Source organism: Tenrec ecaudatus, chromosome 4 (genome assembly GCF_050624435.1).
Source record: "Tenrec ecaudatus isolate mTenEca1 chromosome 4, mTenEca1.hap1, whole genome shotgun sequence".
NCBI lineage: Eukaryota > Metazoa > Chordata > Mammalia > Afrosoricida > Tenrecidae > Tenrec > Tenrec ecaudatus.
Window position 1 is genome coordinate 142,541,800 of NC_134533.1, and position 19,081 is coordinate 142,560,880.

The 19,081-nt window shown below is 44.4% G+C and overlaps 1 protein-coding gene across 2 annotated transcripts in view; it reads left to right on the plus strand.

The window, feature by feature from the left end:
• The window catches only part of DZIP1L (DAZ interacting zinc finger protein 1 like), a 44,068-nt gene extending 38,375 nt beyond the window's left edge, over nt 1-5,693 (plus strand). For both annotated transcript variants that reach the window (XM_075546870.1, XM_075546871.1), the window contains 2 exons: nt 2,822-2,961; nt 3,057-5,693. In XM_075546870.1, the coding sequence (XP_075402985.1) occupies nt 2,822-2,961; nt 3,057-3,215 (299 nt within the window). In that variant the 3' untranslated portion in view covers nt 3,216-5,693. The remainder of the gene's footprint in view (nt 1-2,821; nt 2,962-3,056) is intronic.
• Nucleotides 5,694-19,081: the final 13,388 nt, after the last annotated feature.

The following is a 19,081-nucleotide window of genomic DNA, read 5'->3' on the forward strand; positions in this document are numbered from 1 at the left end:
CCCGGCACACTGTTGTGATTCTGCAGTAAGCGTTTGAAATGCCTGTGTTGGAGTCGTCTTCGTTTTTACTTGTTAAAAACATGTTGGCCTATAGGCACATTCCCAAGTTTCAGAATACGGGCATGGTCCTTCAGGCTGCGTAGGCTCATTAACACTAGCTGGGCGGTTGAGCTCACCACGGTAAGCGGAGACTTAGGTTACAACCTTACTTAGACACACACCGTTTTGACAAATAGAGCAGAGTAGCAGTAATATGCTTAATACTACAGCAAGGTGGGGTAAGAAGTGAATTTTCCCAGCTAGCCTTGAGATGTGGAGGGTGGCAGCCACAGAAGGTCACAGACGGCCTGTCTGCACTCTGGAGTCTTGGGGCCATAGCCGTCCCTGTGTGATCACGGGAAAGCTGCTCGCCCCTGGAGGCAGAGTGGCTGTGAGGTTCCTCCAGCTGCCCTATACAGCTCAGCTCCACAAACGTGGGGACTAGCCACAGCGCAGGTGCGTTCTCTCTCCGTTCTGGAAGCTGGGTTCAGGCTGGTGGCAGGGTCATGCTCTCTGGAGGGCGCTTCTTTCTCCCTTGTTCCTTTCAGCTCCCCGTGGCTCTGGGCACTCTTGTGTTGTGGCCACCAATTCCAGTCTCTGCTTCTGTTGTCACAGGACACCTTCCCTGAATGCCTTTTCTTCTTTTGAGGGCACCGGCTGTGAGCAGACGAGCTTGCCCCAGTGACCTCAGCTGAACAGACTCCGTCTGCAACGACCCTGTCTCCCCCGAGGGCCTCACGCTCAGGCTCCCGCGCTAGGGCTTTAACATCTCCTTCTGGGGGACACAGTTCAAACCCTAACAGTCAGCCTGTCGACAAAAAGGGCATCATCGAGACGTAAGATCCACGTGTGGAAAATATCCGTCACATTTGCCGTTTTCTGTCTCACAATGATTAGTTGAGAGCAATTTTCTTATAAAACAGCTGGGCCGGCTACAATTCTTTCAAAGTTTTCGTGGACTGTAGCTTCGTGTCTTCAGTTTCCAGCCAGGGCTTATTTCAAGGACGTGCATCGGAGGGAGAGTTTGGGGTTTCCAACGTTACGAAGTGGAAGCGCTGAGATTTAAGCCTCGGCCAGTGTAACCTATTCAATCCCTTCTCTTAGGAGCTTAGCGGTGCTTCCCCATACCCTCAGTGTAGCCCTAGCCTTTCGGTCTACCAGAGAGCACCAGATCCGCATCTCTGGAGAAGTAGCAGAGGTCTGCCAGATGGGATGATGGGTAAGGAAGGACACGGAACTGGGAGCCAGAAGTTCTCAGATACCCGTTGGCTTGTTTGTCCTTCACCAAGGGCCCTTGCTGTCCGTGATGAAAAACGAGGTCTTTGTGCAGCACAGTACCGACCGCGGTGTTTTTGGTTGCTCTCAATCGGGGTTCAATTGGTGGTGACCGTATGCCATCAAATGGATCATTGTGTGGTCCTGCCCCATCCTCACGATTGTTGGTGCCTTTGAATCTCTGGTTGCAGCTATTGTGTCTATTCCATGGAGGCTTTCCCTGGTTTCTGCTGAACTACTTGATGAAGCACAGTGTTCTTCTGTAATGAACCCGGTCCATAGCAAGCCCCTGACAAACATTTCTGACAGGGGTAAAGGCCTGTGGCTGTTGCAGCTCCGAGAGTCAGCCCCTCAGACATTTGACTCCTGGGAGGTTGCTGTGCATTGCCTGCTGGCGGAGCAGCCCTGGGTGTGGACGCCACGCTGGTCCGCCACATCGATCATCCACGTCACTGCTCAGTCTCTCGTCCTGCACAGTTCTCTGGAGAGCCTCTGCCCTGCCCGCAGCTGTGTGTGCTGATTTACATCTGTGACGATGCTTCTTGTTTCTGTGTGAAGCCATTGAAGGAGGCATGTCGTCCGGCTGTGTCGCCACCAAAGCCGAGGTCCCTTTCTTCCTGCTGAATGGGAAGAGCCACTTTCTTTTCCTCCATTACTAGCCAGTGGCTTGTTCTACACAGTGACATTTTCAGACTAGTCACAACTGCTTTGCACCAAACTCCTGTTGGCCTATGCCTTTAAAAAAAATCATTTTATTGGGGCTCTGTGCCTTTAAAAAATCATTTTATTGGGGCTCATACAACTCCATACATCTATCCATTGTATCAAGCACTTTTGTACATTTGCAAGTTGCCATCATCATTCTCAAAACATTTGCTTTCTACTTGAGCCCTTGGTATCAGCTCCTCATTTTTCCCCTCCCTCCCTACTTCCCCCTCCTCCATGAACCCTTGATAATTTATAAATTAATATTATTTTGTCACATCTTATATAGTCTGACATCTCCCTTCACCCACTTCTCTGCTGTCCGCCCCCCAGGGAGGAGGTTATATGTAGATCCTTGTAATCTGCTCCCCCTTTCTCCCTCACCTTCCCTCCACCCTCCCCATATGTCCACTGTCACCACTGGTCCTGAGGGGTTCATCTGTCCTGGATTCCCTGTATTTACAGTTCCTATCTGTGCCAGTGTGTATCCTCCGGTCCAGCTGTATTGTAAGGTAGAATTGGGATCATGATAGTGGGGGGGAAGAAGCAGTCAAGAACTAGAGGAAAATTGTATGTTTCATCATTGCTACACTGCACCCTGACTGACTCAACTCCTCCCCGCGGCCCTTTTGCAAAGGGATGTCCTTCATGGCCTTTCTTCTTTGGGGTCACCCCCACCTTCTTCCTCCTGACCCTTCTCCATGTTCTCTATAGCCACACCAGAGCCTTGACCCGATCCACGTGGATGGAGCCGCCATTCTCCAGCTTTTCCAGCTGATACGGCCACTTGTTGATTTTCCAGGTACACTGGTGCAGTCCTTGGCCAAGAACTTGGAGAAGCAGCTCGCGGCTCCAGCCAAGAAGCCAGCTGGGGGTGTGAATCTGTTCTTGGTGCCTAACTCAGGGCCACAGAGAGCTGCCCCATCAGTACGGAAGCCTCAGGTAGGGATGGGAGGCTTGGGTACACCCCTCCATTCTGCTTTCGATTTGGGGCTGGGACAAGGAACCATTCATTTTCTTCTCTTTCCCTCCCGTAGCCTCCAGAAGATGAGAGTGACTTGGAGATCTCGTCCCTGGAGGATTTCTCCCAGGACCTGGGTCAAGAGAAGCCCAAACCCTTGTCTCGCTCACAACTCCCGGCAAAGTTTGGTGCCAGCCCTTGGAGCTCCAGCAAACCCAGGGTCCCTGGCTGGTGATCTGGCCACAGACACCTGCCTTGCCACCTTTCTGGGAATAGCTCAGGTTGCAGCCAATAGAAGGGGCTGCTGGGCATCTTGTCTTCATCACTCACCAAGGCGCTTTCTCCATTTGGAGGGAAACAGAACAAGAGGCATATGCGTATAGTGTCTTCTGTCCCCACTGATGAGGGCTCCTGTCCCAGAGGGTCAGGGGTGGCTAGCTGGTGCCTCTGAGTCCCAAGGCTTAAGAAAGGCTTTTAATAGGACGTCCAAGCATTTTGGTCCTTTGTGTTCATGCCCACAGCAGACTGAAAGGAGGCACTGTGCCACCATTTTCGGAGCTTTTGTAAACCTGCAGGAACGCTGTGGAGATAGGTCCTTTGGGGGACAGATGCCTCCATCAGTCATTCAATAATTGGTTCAATGTGTTTATTGAGTGCCTACTCTGCGCCAGGCCATCTCCCTTCTCCTGACCTAGGGGGGAGGTGGAAGCAGATGGGTGGTGCAGATAGTCAATAGTTAATGACAATAAACCAAAAACCAGTCCATGGTTGAGTCAGTTCCTGCTCCTGGTGACCTCCCGTGTTAACCGAGTGGGACTTTCTTGGCCTTAGTCTTATGGAAGCATATCCCCAGACCTTCCTTCTGCGGCACAGCTGGTCCAAACCATCCACCATGAGGCTGGTCATTGAGTGCAAACTGTCTGTCTCACCCGCCAGTGGTGGCGAAGTTTCATGAAGTTGAATGAAACAGATGTAGAAGGGATCACCCTGTCTAGCCTACATGACTTTGGAAAGCTTCCGGAGGAGTGCTATCTGGAAGGGGCTTGTTTATGGGTATAGAGGGTCACCTGTAGGCCACACATTTCATATTTAAAACCTCCAAAATCAGGCTGCATAAGTAACTTTTGTATTTTTTAGCAGGAAAAGCTTTATAATGTATAAACGTTTGAATACAGTGTGATGTTTGTAACTGTGGTATGTCTTCATTACTTTTGGAGCTTTGGAAGGAAAAGAAAAAGGAGCTGACCTGAGCCTTAATTGTGTCCATCAGTTTGGGTTCTTTGGAGTTAGGGCTGCAAGAGGCTGTGGGACCATGACAGCTGTGAAAGGCAGCTGTGGGAGAGAGCCTCAGGCAGCAAGCAGATCAAACCACCGTGGGAGGGCAGAGGAGGCAGCAGGACGTGCAGGGAGAGCCCAGACTGCGATCCAGGCCTGACAGCCGCCTGGAATCCAGTGAGGAGCTCCAGGGCAGGAAGTGCCCACCAGGGAGCTGACCACATGGCTGGGCCCTTGTACCCCTCCTAAATCAGGCGTTGCCTGGAATGCCCAGGATGAGAGGGGCCTATCCTGAGGTGAATCTTGTTAGCCAACTACACTCCTTATAGTTAAACAGCAAGCTCTTTCCTGAAAAAGTCATAGCAATATACACATTTTCAGAAAAACTTAATTTTTCAAAAACTTTTAAATTGTGAATTGACTGGAGTTTTAGAAAGCATATCAGCAGTTTTACATTAAACTAGACTTCTCACCAAAACTCAACACCATTGAGTCCATGCTGACTCATAACAGCACTATAGGACAGGGTAGAACTGTCCCTGTGGGTTTCTGAGACTGCGATTCTCTATGGGAGTAGAAAGTCCCATCTTTCTCTCAAAGCCATTCTTATGTTTTCCATATCACTTTCAACCAATGTAGCATCACTTAGCCCACTTTCTTCCTGTATTTCCTTTTTCCATTGCTCTTTCTTTACTGGCCCATCTGAGCTCTGTCTTGGGTAGATCTCTCCTCTTTTAGCTCAGTTGTCTGATTATTTAAAAGTGTACCTACCTCATTAGTGCTACTGCTCCCCTTATAGGCCTGACTATTATTTGGTTGGAAATTGGGTCCTGGGGAGAGTTCACTTCCAGACTTGACAGGTGACCAAGGGCCATAGTCTCAGGGGCTCCCCCAATCTATCTCTATATACAGCCAATAATTAAGTGACATTTTTGGGGTTTTTTTTTTGCTTGGTTGGTTGGTGTGTGTGTGTGTGTGTGTGTGTGTGTGTGTGGTTTTGAGTTTTGTTCCACATTTTCTTCCTACTCTATCTAGAACCTTCTAATGTGATTCTTTTCAGAACAGTTGGCAATGGTAGCTGGGCTATATTGAGTACTTGTCTCAGGGTCATGGGCATGGGCATGGGCCATTAGTTCATTGGGCCAATCTTTTTATATCTCTTCCATCTTCATTAGTTTCTATTTCTCTGGTCAGGGAGGGACTAATAGTTGCACCTTAGATGATCTTTCACAAACTTTTAAGCTCTAACTATTTACCAGAGTAGGATGTAGAACATTGTAGACTGTGCTATGCCACGGACTATGGCCAAGGTGCTTGATTATGTCTAACAACGAGTCCGCTGAGATCTGGCTGGACCAGAGGATGTACAGTGGTGCGGATGAGAGCTGGAAACACAGGGAATCCAGAGCGGTTGATCCCTTTGGGACCCATGGTGTGAGTGGTTATACTGGGAGGGTGGAGGGATGGTGGGTTGGAAAGGGGGAACCGATTACTGGGATCTGCATGTGACCTCCTCCCTGGGGATGGACAGCGGAGGGGTGAGTGGGGGGAGACGTCGGACGGGGCAGGGTATGACAAAATAATAATTTATAGATTGTCAGGGGTTCGTGGAGGAGGGGGGAGTGGGGAGGGAGGGGAGGAGGTGAGAGCCTGATGCCAGGGGCGTAGGTGGAGAGCGGGTGTGTTGAGAGTGGTGGGGGCAATGAATGTGCGGGTGTGCTTTACATGGTTGATGCATGTGTGGATTGTGATAAGAGTTATATGAGCCCCTAATGGGATGATTAAAAAGAAAAAAAAGAACTTATAACTGCCCCTGTATGCTCCACCACATCTATGGCTGTAACAGAGATGAATACCTCTGTACAAATCTTCTCTGTCAGACCCACATATATTTAGGATCACCATTGATCACCATTATTGCAAGAGTGTATATATAAGAGTATTAACTTCTGTTGCCTCTAGCACTTCCCCTGATTGCATTATTTTTTGCCAACTTCACAATTATTGTGTCTTGGCTTACCCTTCAAACAATTTAACTGTACTTTACTTTCTCTCCATTTGGAAGTTCTGTAACTCATTTTAACTTTGTAATTATCTTTGCTACACATTGCTATATCTGGTTTCCTATTTTTAATCTTACATGTTTGTCTTACTCTAGATACCTCTATCTCTGACTTTAGATACTTCTGGGTGTTGCTGTCATGTGTGTTAACCTCAGGTTGTTGTTTGCTGTTGGTTTTCTGTCTGAAGAACACCCTTTGATATTTCTTGTAAGGTTAGTCTGTTTTGTTTTTTTTTACAAATTTCTTTCTGTTTATCTAGATATGTCTTCATTTCATCCTTATATTTAAGAGATTATTTTGCTGCATATATGATTCTTAGTTGGGTTTTTCTTTTGGAGTACTATGTATATATAATATTATCCTGTTGCCTGATTGCCGGCAAGGTTTCTGCTGAGAAATCAGTGCTTAGTCTGATTACTGCTTTTCCTCTGTAGGTAACTTTTCATTTCTTCCTGAGCTACTTTCTGGATTCTTTCTTTGTCTTTGGTTACAGAAAATTTGATTCTGATATATCTTGGTGATTTTCTTTTGAGGTCTGCTTGGAATCTGTTGAATTTTGTAATGCAAATCGTCTTCTCTTTTAAGTTAGGAAGTTTTCTTCCAACAACTCTTCAACAATTTCTTTCTGTGCTCTTTTCTCGATTCCTGCTCTAGAATTCCAATCTTATATAGTTATTCCTCTTGAAGACGTTTCACAAAATTCTAAATCTTTCTTTGGATTTCCCCCTCCTACTCTTTGATTGTTCCTACAGCAGATTTGTTTTTGAGAAGTTTGTTTGTAACTCACAAATTCGACCTTCCATCGATTCAATTCTACTCCTTTGCCATTGCAGTATATTATCTATTTATGAACCCTTAGTATAAATATTCTGGATTTATATTTGCTGATTTTATGATTTATCATTTTTCATAATTTCTTCAGCTTGTTCTTGTAGTGTTTTCTGAAATTCTTCTAGACTTTTTGTTGTCCTCTTTGCTTTTGCTTATGTTCTTCCTCTGTTAAAAGTACCTAAACATCTTCGAATTCCTTATAGTTATTGTTAGGTGTCATCTAGTCGGTTTTAACCCATACCTGACGCCATGTGCAACAGCATGAAACACTGCCGGGTCGTGTCTGATCGTCAAAATTGGTATGTCCGAGTTCATTTTGCAGCCATGCTGTCAATCCATCTTGCTGAGGGTCTTCTTTTCCACTGATCTGCTCTGCCAAGCATAATGTCCTTGTCGACAGACTGTTCGCTCCTGGAGAATCTCCAACATATATGAGACCAAGTCTCATCACTCTCACTTCTAAGGAGTGTTTTAACTGCACTTCTTCCAAGGCATATTGTTTTTTCTTACGGCGGTCCACAGTACTTTCAGTATTCTTTGCCAACACTGTAATTTAAATTCACCAGTTTCTCTGTGGTCCTCTTTCCTCATGGTTCAGCATTCAAAGCATAAGAGGTGATTTAAGACACCATGACTTGGGTCAGGTAGGTACACCTTAGCCCTCAGAATGAAATCCGTATTCTTCAACATGTTCAAGAGGACCTGTGCACTGTATTTCCCCCCTGCAGCATGGCACTTGATTTCATGAGCAATGACTGTGGATCCAAGCAAGAGGAAATTCTTGACCACTTCAATCCTTTTTTGATTTATCATGATGTTGTCTATTGGTCCAGTTGTGAAGATTTTTTTTTACATTGAAAAACAATTCATACTGAAGACTAATCTTTGATTTTCATTAGTAAGTGCTTCAAGTCCTTACATTCAGCAAGAGCGGTGTTATCTGAATATTGAAGGTTGTTAATAACCTTCCTCCATCTTGATGCCACACTCTTCTTCATGTAATCCTACTTCTTGTATTATTGGCTGAGGACTCAGATAGGATAAGTGTGGTGAAAAGGCAAACTGAACACATACTTCCTGATTTTTAATCACACAGTGCTCGCTTTTTTTCTGTTAAAACAACTGCCTCTCGGCTTGTGTTCGGGTTCCACATGAGCATAACAAAATATTCTGGAATTCTCAGTCTTCTCAATGTTACCCATGTTTGTTATGGTCCACACAGTCTAATGCTTTTACATAGTTAATGAAACACAAGTAAAGATAGTTTTGGTATTGTCTGCTTTAAGCCCAGATCCATCTGACATCAGCAATAATATGCCTCATGTCATGCCCTCTTCTGAGCCAGACTTGATGTTTCTGTCAGCGCTCTGTCAATATACTGCTGTAACCACTTTTGAACTATCTTCAGCAGAAGTTTAATGTGATATTAATGATATTGTTCTATAATGTCTGCATTCTTTGGGTCACTTTGAAATAAACACAAATACGAAGCTCTTCCACTCAGTTAGACATGTGGCTGTCTTTCAGATTTCTTGGTGTAAATGAACCTTCTAGAACCTCATCGGCTTGTTGAAACATTTCAAATAATATTCAATCAATTCCTGGAGCTTTGGATTTTGTCACTGCCTTCAGTGCCACTTGAACTTCTTCCTCCAAGACCATTCATTTATTCTTGATCCTATACTACGTCTTGAATTCGTAGACTATTAATTCTTTTTAATTCAGTGACTGTGCATCCTTCCATTGTATTTTGATGCTTCCTGAATTATTCAATATTCCCCCATGGAATCCTTCAATATTGTACATCAAGGCTTGAATTTTCTTTAATTCTTTCAGCTTGACATGTGCTAAGAATTTTCTTCTAACTTTCTAACTTCAGGATCTTTGCATATTTCATTATAATATAGTACAGAATCATATTATAGTATAGCTTTCTCCTCTTGAGCTGTCCTTTGAAATTTTCTGTTCATCTCAATTACCTCATTGTTTCTTCCATTTGCTTAACTACTCGACAGTCAAGAGCAAGGGTTCAAAGTCTTTTCTGACATCCACTTAGGTCTTCTCTTTCTTTCTCGTGTTTTTCACGATCTTTTGTTTTCTTCATGGATGGTACCCCTTCCCCCCAGCAGTTTGATTGGCACATAATTTATATATCATACAATTCAACAGTTCAATTCTATCTAGGGGCATTGTACAGTCACCACCACATCGATCTTAGAACATCTCCCCCGCCCATGGTTAGATCGCCTTTAAAATGAGTTGGGCAATCACAATCAGTTCTAGTGCTCCTCCCCCCTACTGCTTTCATTATTTCCTCCCCAACCCCCTGTCCCTCTCTATCACCCCTTCTCTGCATTCCCTGTAACCCCTGTATCAGCTGTTCTCATTATGCATCCACTCCCCCTTTGCTTCACAGCTGGGACACCCAACAGAAAACAATGAAAAATGAAACTGCACTAAGGTGGTATGGCTAAAATCATAATGGTATAAAGACAAAAGTACAGATAATGTGTAAGAAGGGAAAGGCCCTATCTCCATTCAAAAAATAAGGGAGGAAATTTCTGTAAGTAAGAGATACTTGCTCCCAATACAAATTCATGCCATGCCTGTAGGGGGTGTGTGGGTCAACTGCCCAAGTATTGCGTTAGATCCAGCATAATCAAGATTACATTCTTGCCATTGGCTGAGCAGATCTGCCAGCAGCTCTGTCTGACCAGATACTCTGCAGATGGGTTTGGGGCTCCCACTGCCCTCCATAGCCTTCTGCAAATTGGGTGTTCATAACTTTAGCTCTGATACTTTTCGCCATATTCAAATTTTATAATTATCATCTTTGGATCACACAGGCTGGTGTGCTTCTTTTCTATGGATTTAGTTGACTCCTTGCTTAGATGGCTTCTTGCTTGAATCCAAGCCTTTAACCTCCCTGGCGGTCTAATTATGTACCCAAAGTGGTACATTGTTTTGCATAAAATGTGTTGTTTTATATTGTAGGCCTGTAATTCTTAAGAAATTATTCATTTTCATCTCTCTAGTAGATATTCCAGGTATGATAAACTTTAATACACAATTCTGCAAGTAATTCTAAGTCACTGTCACGGTCATTTATCTGCTCTAAAACTCCTTTTGGGCTAAAGTGACACTTTTTTGATGCTATGGACAAAATATTTCCAGGCAAAAAATTTTCCCAATGACAGTAAAAGGGCAGGCAGGGCACTGGAGACTGATCTAGGGACAAATCGGAGGTGATTTGCTTTGATACAATGTAATCCTCACAGGTTACACTGTATCACTGTTTGTGTGTGTGACTGTCTCTTTTAGACTTGCGGTTTTGAATTTCCCGCCCAGTTCCACCCAAGTGCAGCAACACTGAGCACAGAGAATGGAACAGAACATATCGAGGAAGTCAGATCGCTCTGCGATCACAGCAGAGGACACCGCTGGACCGGGGAGCAGATAAGGGACTTCTCTGCAGTGTAATCCCGAGCGTGGCTCAGGGTTACCGCTTCTGACAGTTACCATTTACCCCGAGCTGCACTCGGGATTACCGCCAGGGCGGTTAAGACCCCAGACACTATTATGTTTCATGGCCGGGCATCATGTAAGTTATTCTTAATGTTATCATACAACTCATCATGTCTCATTCCTTAGAATCTGTTCTCAAGATGTTCTCTAAATTCATGTGGTATGTGTCTCATTATATTTTGGCTTTCATGGATTTGTTTTAATTTCCTTCAGCTTCAGCTTGTACTTGCATATGAGCAATCGATGACTTGCTCCAGTCTAGTTTTGTCTGACATCAAGGGTCTCCATCATCTTTTCTTTTTAGGTTGGCATGCTAAGAAAGAAATTTATATCAAGAAAGAAGTCTATATCAAGGAAGTGACCTAGCTCAGTCCAGCTGAAGTCCATGGGCCAGCTTCTAGCTGGAGGCCCCTCCTGACTCACACAGCTAGTGGTAGATTAAGCAGGAAGGTAAAGCAGGAAGGCAGGAGATCATGGGCTGGTGGGTGTAGAATTGTGTGAATTCAAATCAGCATAAACATAGTAGGCTGCCAATAGCTTCCAGGGTTGGCAGGTCACCTGAGGTGCAGGCACCAGAAGCCAGAGAAGAGCCAAGAAAGCAGGAAGCAGAGGGACAGGAGAGAGAACAGTTCTCCACAGGGTCTCATTATACTTTAAGACAGATCTTGGCATGTCCTTTCCATGATAAATAAGATGCCATTCCTTTTGGATTTGTCAATCCCAGCATAGTAAACCAAATGTCTAACACAAAATATTCAATAGTAGTCTATTTCATTTCACTAATGCTTAGGGTATTCATCTTTATGCATCCATTTCAATTCAGAGGCTAATCGCTCAGAAATAGACAACCTATCCCTTCTTCATGGTCTGTTCTTAGCCTAGAAGCTCTGCTGAAGTTGTTCATCTTGTAGAAACCTGCTGATATTTGAAATACTGCTGTCATGGTTTCCAGAATCACAGGAACATGCAAGCCACAGCAAAAAACCCAGCAAAAAACCCTGACAGATGTGTGATGGGAAGTCCTTATAAAGTAGTTCCGATGCTATTTCTTACTCTAGAAGGGTTTCTGGCTCTGTGTTTTGGTCATTTGTTTGAGCCACTCTGTCTTATTCCTTCATGTGAATTGAAGCTGCCTGTTATCCGATGCATGGTGGTGTTGCTGGACTTAATTGATGTATGTCGGTGTGTTCTTAAGCACTTATCTCCTGGAAAGTAGAATAGAGCATGAGAGTGTGCAATTATTTGTGTACTTCACGTGCCTCACAGTCAGGGGCAGGTTTGGCTGCATTTTCCGATACCTATTGATGGCTAAGTGGTGCAAGAGTGAGTAGTGGCCTTTGTCTGGTGGGAGGGGCTGCAGGAGATTTGAGTGTTGCTTTCCATCAGGTGGGGAAAACAAAACAAAACCCCAAACAGCAAGAAAAAGTAAAGGTAATTAGAAAAAATGGTGGAAAGCAAGCAAAAAGCATCAAGAAAAAACCCTTAATAACTAGGATGAAAATAAGGAAGAAAAACACAAGAAAAGAAAAGATAATACTTGAAATAGTTTGTTGTCAATTTGAGACAAAGTAGGGGATAGGGAAGAGGAAGACAATGGTAAAGAGAAAGAAGCAAAAGAAGATTCTGGGCGGGAAATTCCAAGATGGCATCCAGGGAACCCAATCGTGGGAGGCAGGGTGTCAGAATGGAATTCAACTGTACTAGGATGTGTTAGTCTGGGAAGACTAGAGAAACAAATCCAGAGGCACTCATATGCGTAAGAGAGAACAATTGTACATTAAGAAAGCATCCCAGCCCAGTCCAGATCACGTCCATAAGTTCAATATTAACCATATGTCAATACGAATCCCTAAGTTCCTCTTTAGACTCATGCAGCCATGCAGTGATGCTGAATGCAGGAAGATCACAGGCTAGTGTGTGGAAAGTCTTGTGAATCCAATGGTGGGGGAAGCATCTCAGCGTTGGCGTGGCTCTCCACATGGCTCCTCCAATTTCAGGGCTCTGGCTGCATCAGTGTAACTCCATGTGGCTTCTCAGCAGGATGACAAAGCAGAGAGTGAGTCCTGCCTGCAGGGAGGAATATAGGAGTTCCCAGAATCCTCAGGAGAAGGCCATGCACACATGGAGGCCTCATTGGTTATGGCCTGATTGACAGGTTACTAGACTCCACCCCTTCGCAAGTTGACAGATTATGTAACTGTCATATAGGGTCTGTGGATCAGACCCCATCCCTGCAGTTTTTACCCACAGAGCAATTTAAAGCTCACTGAAATGCCTTAAGTTCACCATGTCAGTCCAAGAGCTCTGCTAATCCCTCGCTAGATCCAGGGGGACGGTATCTGCCATTCTTCCCTATACCCAAGATCCAAGACCTACAGTGTGCAGTAATTCCCCCAGACTGCTGTCTAAAGGTGGCCATGATCCCAGGCTCTGGAGAGCCTCGGAGAACTAGCCACAAGGGTTCACACCAAAGGTTTTCTCTTGGCAATCCTCCTTGCTCCTGCATTCTTGGGCTTTGCATTTCCTTTCCCCAGCCAGGAACAGAGCAACCACATGGGCCATCCCCGTCTCTCCCTGCTCAGTTCCCTGCCTGCCTGTGGGTAGCAACAGATAATTAGACACAATTTGCTGCAATTTGAGAGCCCCTAGGATATTTACCTGTGGTAGAGCGTAGATCCCTGGAGCACACCCTGCAGAGCTGTGCAGAAGGGAGCTGGGCCAATTCAGACCCAATGGACCCCAAACCTACTCAGATAATTTGGTTCTCCATCCCCTGGGACAGCATAGCACAGTCCCAATATGAGGGCATCCTACAAGGCCATTATAGGGGTGGGGGAAAGAAACTTAAAACATGCTTTCAATCCAAGGCTGTGTTCCTCTGTGTAACTTTAAATGTAAGCCACCAGAAACCTGGTCCGTTAACATTGCTTTAACATAACAAAATAGGCAGATTGCAGAGTCCCTGAGCACAACCTGAGCTTTAATATAACAGAACAAGCAAACAGGAGCTGAAACTGCAGCCCAGGGTTAAACACTGGTTCTACCAGCTTGGGAGATGACAGTACTTGAAAGACTGTTAATAGTGGCTAGAGCCAGTTCACCTTCAGGCTGCAGCCCCAGGCCTCCTGGTGCCCCCACCAAGCTACCCTCAGACCAGGACCACAGTCAGCCAACTGCTGCTGGCCTCAATCCATCCCCTGAAGCATCTTTCCGATGCTCTTTTCCACATTTCACTGGCTCCTTGTATGATTGACCTACACAGTGCCACTCTCTCAGCCTGCAACCATCTGGATGGCATCCCCTGAAAGGGTCATCCAACCCGCCCTCCAAACAACAGAATAAAGTAGGGTGAGAGGGAAACCCAGAAGGAGAAAGCTGTAGCCTGACCCCCAAGGGAAATTGGCTACAGGCAGTCTTCAGAAGCATTCCGCATTCCTACCAATCTTCCAGAGAGCCCAAACTGTTTGACTCTTGGGGAAATGGCTCTGAGCTCCTCCAAAATGACACACAGACAGCAAACTTCCACAACAACCTCAACAACAACAACAACAAAAACCAAGAGAAACAAAAGGAAATGTTGGAGGAAGTCCTGAACTTAACGACATTCATAGAAGAAGCAGACATCGATCCGTCATAGCAAGTAATCTTCAGAATGCTGCTTGGAGTCAGAAAGGATATGAGGGAAGCAATACAAAAAAAGGATGAAACGATAGAGGAGATAAAGACCATGCACCAAAGGGAAATACAAAGTTAGAGGACGAGGTAACAAAAGCAAATAATAAATTCACAGAACTCACCAACAGAAAAGAAGGAGATAATCAGACCAGTGACCTAGAGGATAACCAGGCAGACTTCAACAAATGGGAAAGACAGTGATATAGTTAAAGTTTATTGTGCCAACCTGGCCGATAAACACATGTGGGGTTAATTGAAGGGTGGAGCGATAAATGTCTCGGTGAGTCTCACCTTTCTAGTTCTTGGGTCTCTTGCTTTGTGATGGTCGGGCCAGAGTGCAATTGCCTTAGCCAGTTCCCTGTTTCAACTGGCAAGGTTCACTTCTTGCAAGACATCCCTGACTAGAAGCCACATAGACCTACCTTGATGCAGCCCTGGGTGCTGGAGCAGCCGTGTGGAGACTCCTGCCAGCACTGAGATGCTCACACATTGACTCAGCTTTCCTCCTGCAGTTGGCATCACTACCTGTGTTTGTGAATGGAGGAGGACTTTGTGGATTGGTGTTGTACATGTGGGTTAATGTTGGACTTGTGGGCTTGGACGGCATTGGTTTGGATGCTTTCTTGATGTGCACTTAATCTTTATATAAAATTCTCTCTTATACATGAGTTTCTGTGGATTTGTTTCTCTGAAGTACCCAGACTACTACAGAGAGTCAAGCAAGCTAATCAGAGCAGCTGAAGAAAACCTGAGAACAATATCTGATGCTATGAAGAGGAACAACATTAGAATAATTGGACAACAGGAACAAGACACAAGGAAGAATCAATGGTAAAAATAGTGAGGGAATTCTTAGAGGAAAATTTCCCCAGCTTAATGAATGAAAATCAAGAGAGAATGCAGGAGACCAAAAGTATACCAGCTAGACTGAAACCCAAGAAGAATTATCCATGGCATATACTAAACTATCCAACTCTGAGGAAAGGAGAAAGGTTATGTTGATCTGGAATGGAAGGTGAGGATTGTTACAAGATCTTATGTGGTGATTGGGTCCAGAACTGCTTTGGTAGCAGGGACCTTTATCTTTTCAGATCTCACACCTTTGAACAATTGGGAAAATCTAGAACAGATTCTCCCAGTTGCTGTGTAAAGAGAGGGCAGTAACACCAAGTGGGTGCCCTTTCTTATCGATCTCCTTTGCATTCTGGGATCATCCAAGTGTTCTTATTTACTGGGGTTGGGTAGGAGATGCTCAGACATGCCCTGAATCTCATTCTGATTTCTCCCATGCAAGGTGGTCATTAGTAGGGCAATAGTGGGTCCACTGCCTGTTTCAGAAAATATTTTTCCCTCATTAGTTTTATTGGCATATAAGTCACATATCATATAATCCAACATTTTAATCAAACCAAGAAGCGTTGTATAGTGATCACCATAATCAGTTTTAGAATAATTTCTTCATTCTTGTACTCATTGTTATTTGCTCCTCATTTCCCCCCAATTTCCCCTGCCATACCCTCAAGGAACCATTAATTTAATAACTGTCTCCATAGATTTACCTATCCTGGATTGCATATACAGGAAACCACTGGAAACAAAAAAGAGCTAACAGAAATAACAAAGTAAAGCAGATAAAAATCTCAACAGAAAAGAAAGCAGATAAAATAAAAACTTGGAACAAACTTAAATGAATCATGGGAGATCAAATTATTTGGGGCTGAATTTTGACCTATTTGAATCTGAAACAATCAACTTTCCAATACATTCTGCACCAGGAGAAAGACAGGGCTTCCTACTCCCATAAAAAGTTACAACCTGTGTGATCACCAGGTGTCAATGGGATCAGGTATCAGGTATCAGAAGACCCAAAGCAAAGAAATATATTGAGGGAACTGATGGGGATAGGAGGGGAGACCCAAAGCCCATCTGTAATAATTGGACATTCCCTCACAGAAGGGTCACAAGGAAAGGACGAGACAGCCAGGGTGCAGCACAGCACCCATGGAACACACATTCCTTTAGTTTTTTAATGCGTCCCCCCCGCCCCCACTATCATGACCCCAGTTCTGCCTTACACATCCAGCTAGACAGAGAATGTACATGGGTACAGATAAGAACTCTCGACCAGATAAATCCCTCAGGAACAACAATAGGAGTAACGATACCATGAAGGTAGGGGGAAGGTGGAGGGAGAAGGGGGAAGATGGGGAAGAAACTACAATAACATATATCTCCTTCCCATCCCCAGAAGGATGAACAACAGTAATGTGCATGAAGGGAGACGGCAGGTGGTGTAAGATATGATCATAATTTATCAGGGGTCCATGAAGGTGGGAAGGTGAGGGAAGGAGGGGGAAATCGGAGCTGATTTCAAGGGCTTAAACAGAAAGAAGATATTTTGAAATTGATGATGGCAACATATGTATAAATGTGCTTGATACAATTGATGTATGGGCTGTTATAAGAACTGTGAGAGCCCCGAATAAAAGAATTTTTATTTAAAAAAGAAAGAAAGAAAATATACACAGCAAAAAAAAAAAAGAGCTACAATCTCAGAAACCCACAGAGGTAGTTCTACTCTGATAGGCTTGCTATGAGTCAGCATCGATTCTATGACAGTGAGTTTGAGACTCTTCAGCAATCCACTTTCCAAGGCGTTCCACTTGTTAGCAAGGTTCTTCCCATCCCTGGTCCATGGACAGGAGGGATTCATCAGGACCTCACTCTAAATATTTCCCCTCCACGGTTTAAAAAAAACCAAAACTGAAATAGCTTTCAAAAGGTCAAAGGGTCTATCATGTGATAACATATTACATTTTGACTTACCATATATACTCAAATATAAGCCGACCCGAGTATAAGCCGAGGTACCTAATTATTACCTGGGAAACCAGAAAAACTGATTGACTCGAGTATAAGCCTAGGGTAGAAAATGCAGAAGCTATTGGTGAATTTCAATAATCAAAACAAATGAAAATAAAATTACTAAAAATTGCGACATCAGTGGGGTAATGTATTCAAATATTTATTGTAAATAAAAACATAAATAAAAGGACAACAAATCATTTAATATTGGTAAACCAGCACAGTAAGTGGAAAATAGGGTCAACAAAAGCAATAAGGTATTAACAGTGATACCTTAAGAGTACTATTCCCTGAGCTCAATCAGCAACCAAGCTAAAATGTAAAGAGTTAAAATCCTTCAAAACTGGATTCCTCATCATCATCCGTATCCCAATGCAGAGCTTCAGCTGGTGTGAGGTCATCATAGACGCTGTCCTCACTGAGATCGCCATCATCACCATCACTGCTGTCATTTTCATACAAAGCGCAGTCTTCACTGCCATCCATAGCATTCCTAATACTACATTTCTGGAAGGCACGTCGCACCATGTCTTCTGGAATGTCTTCCCATGCATCTGGAACCCACTTTGCTATTAACTCTTTGCCAGACTTCATGAGATTTCCTCCTTTTGTTAGTCGGCCTTGACCAGATGACATCCATTCATGCCACATCCTTTGCACATGGTCTTTAAAAGGCTTATTCAAAGATACATCCAGAGGCTGCAGTACAGATGTAAGCCCACCTGGAATAACGGCTAAAGTAACTTTACTAGATTTTGCCAATTTTTTAATGGCATCCGATAGGTGGGCTCTGAACACATCCCAAACAAGTAACGATGGTTTTTTCTTTAAGGCTGCTCCTGGTCGTCGGTTCCAAATTTCTTCCAGCCATTTTTTTTGTTCCATCTTCATCCATCCAACCTTTAACATGTGCACGCACAGTAATTCTTGGTGGGAAATTGATCTTTTTAGGCAAGGTCTTTCTTTTAAAAATAACGACAGGACGCAGCTTAGTTCCATGAGCCACAATACTTCACAATACTCTGTCTGGTAATAGGGTGGCTCTTCGCATCTCTCAACTATCATTGGAGGGGATTCACGGGAGGCTTAATCCATGCAGAGACCCTGCAAATGGACCCGGGAATTCCACTGTCATTCAGAGCCTTCTGCAAACCAAGCGTTGACAATTTAAGCTCTGAGACCATTGCAGGGAACCTCTTGAAAATGTTGGCTTCACCCGTGCTAGTCCTTTACTCTTAGGTGCTGTGGCACATACTTACTGCGCTTTCCTCTCTTCCTTCTGCCTGAGCTTTCTGCCGGGACAGAAAGCCTTTCAGCCTCTGCAGCTGCTCCTTCGCCTCCTCCCCATTTCCAGTTCCTCCTCCCGTCACCCTCGTAGGTATGTGTTGGGTGGCTGACACTGCCAGGGGAGCCTCAGCCTGGAGCCTGGGCAGTACAAGCAGAGTGTCCATGCTGAGTGGGACAGAGTCTCCGTGGGCATTCTGCTTGGTTGCTCTGGTGCTATCTGAGCAGTCCTTGGCTGAGGCAAGAGTGGTCGGACAGGCAGCCCTTGGGTGAGTGCTAGGACACTCTCTCCTGCCCTGGGGACAGGGCCCATGTGGGACCTGGAGAGCTTGTGAAATTGTGCATCCCATTCTCCTACTACATGTTGTGGGACTTTCCTTGAGCGGATATTGAAAGATAAATGATCTTTTAAAATTCTTTGGCAAGATTTCTATGAATTGTGGAACAAATATTTCAATAAATTATTTTAAACCATAAACATGATTGATGTAGAAAAATTTAAGAATACAATAAAAATAAATGTGAATAACTTCAAGTCCAAATACCCAGTGTCAACTATTGCTAACCTTTCTCTCCCTCCCAC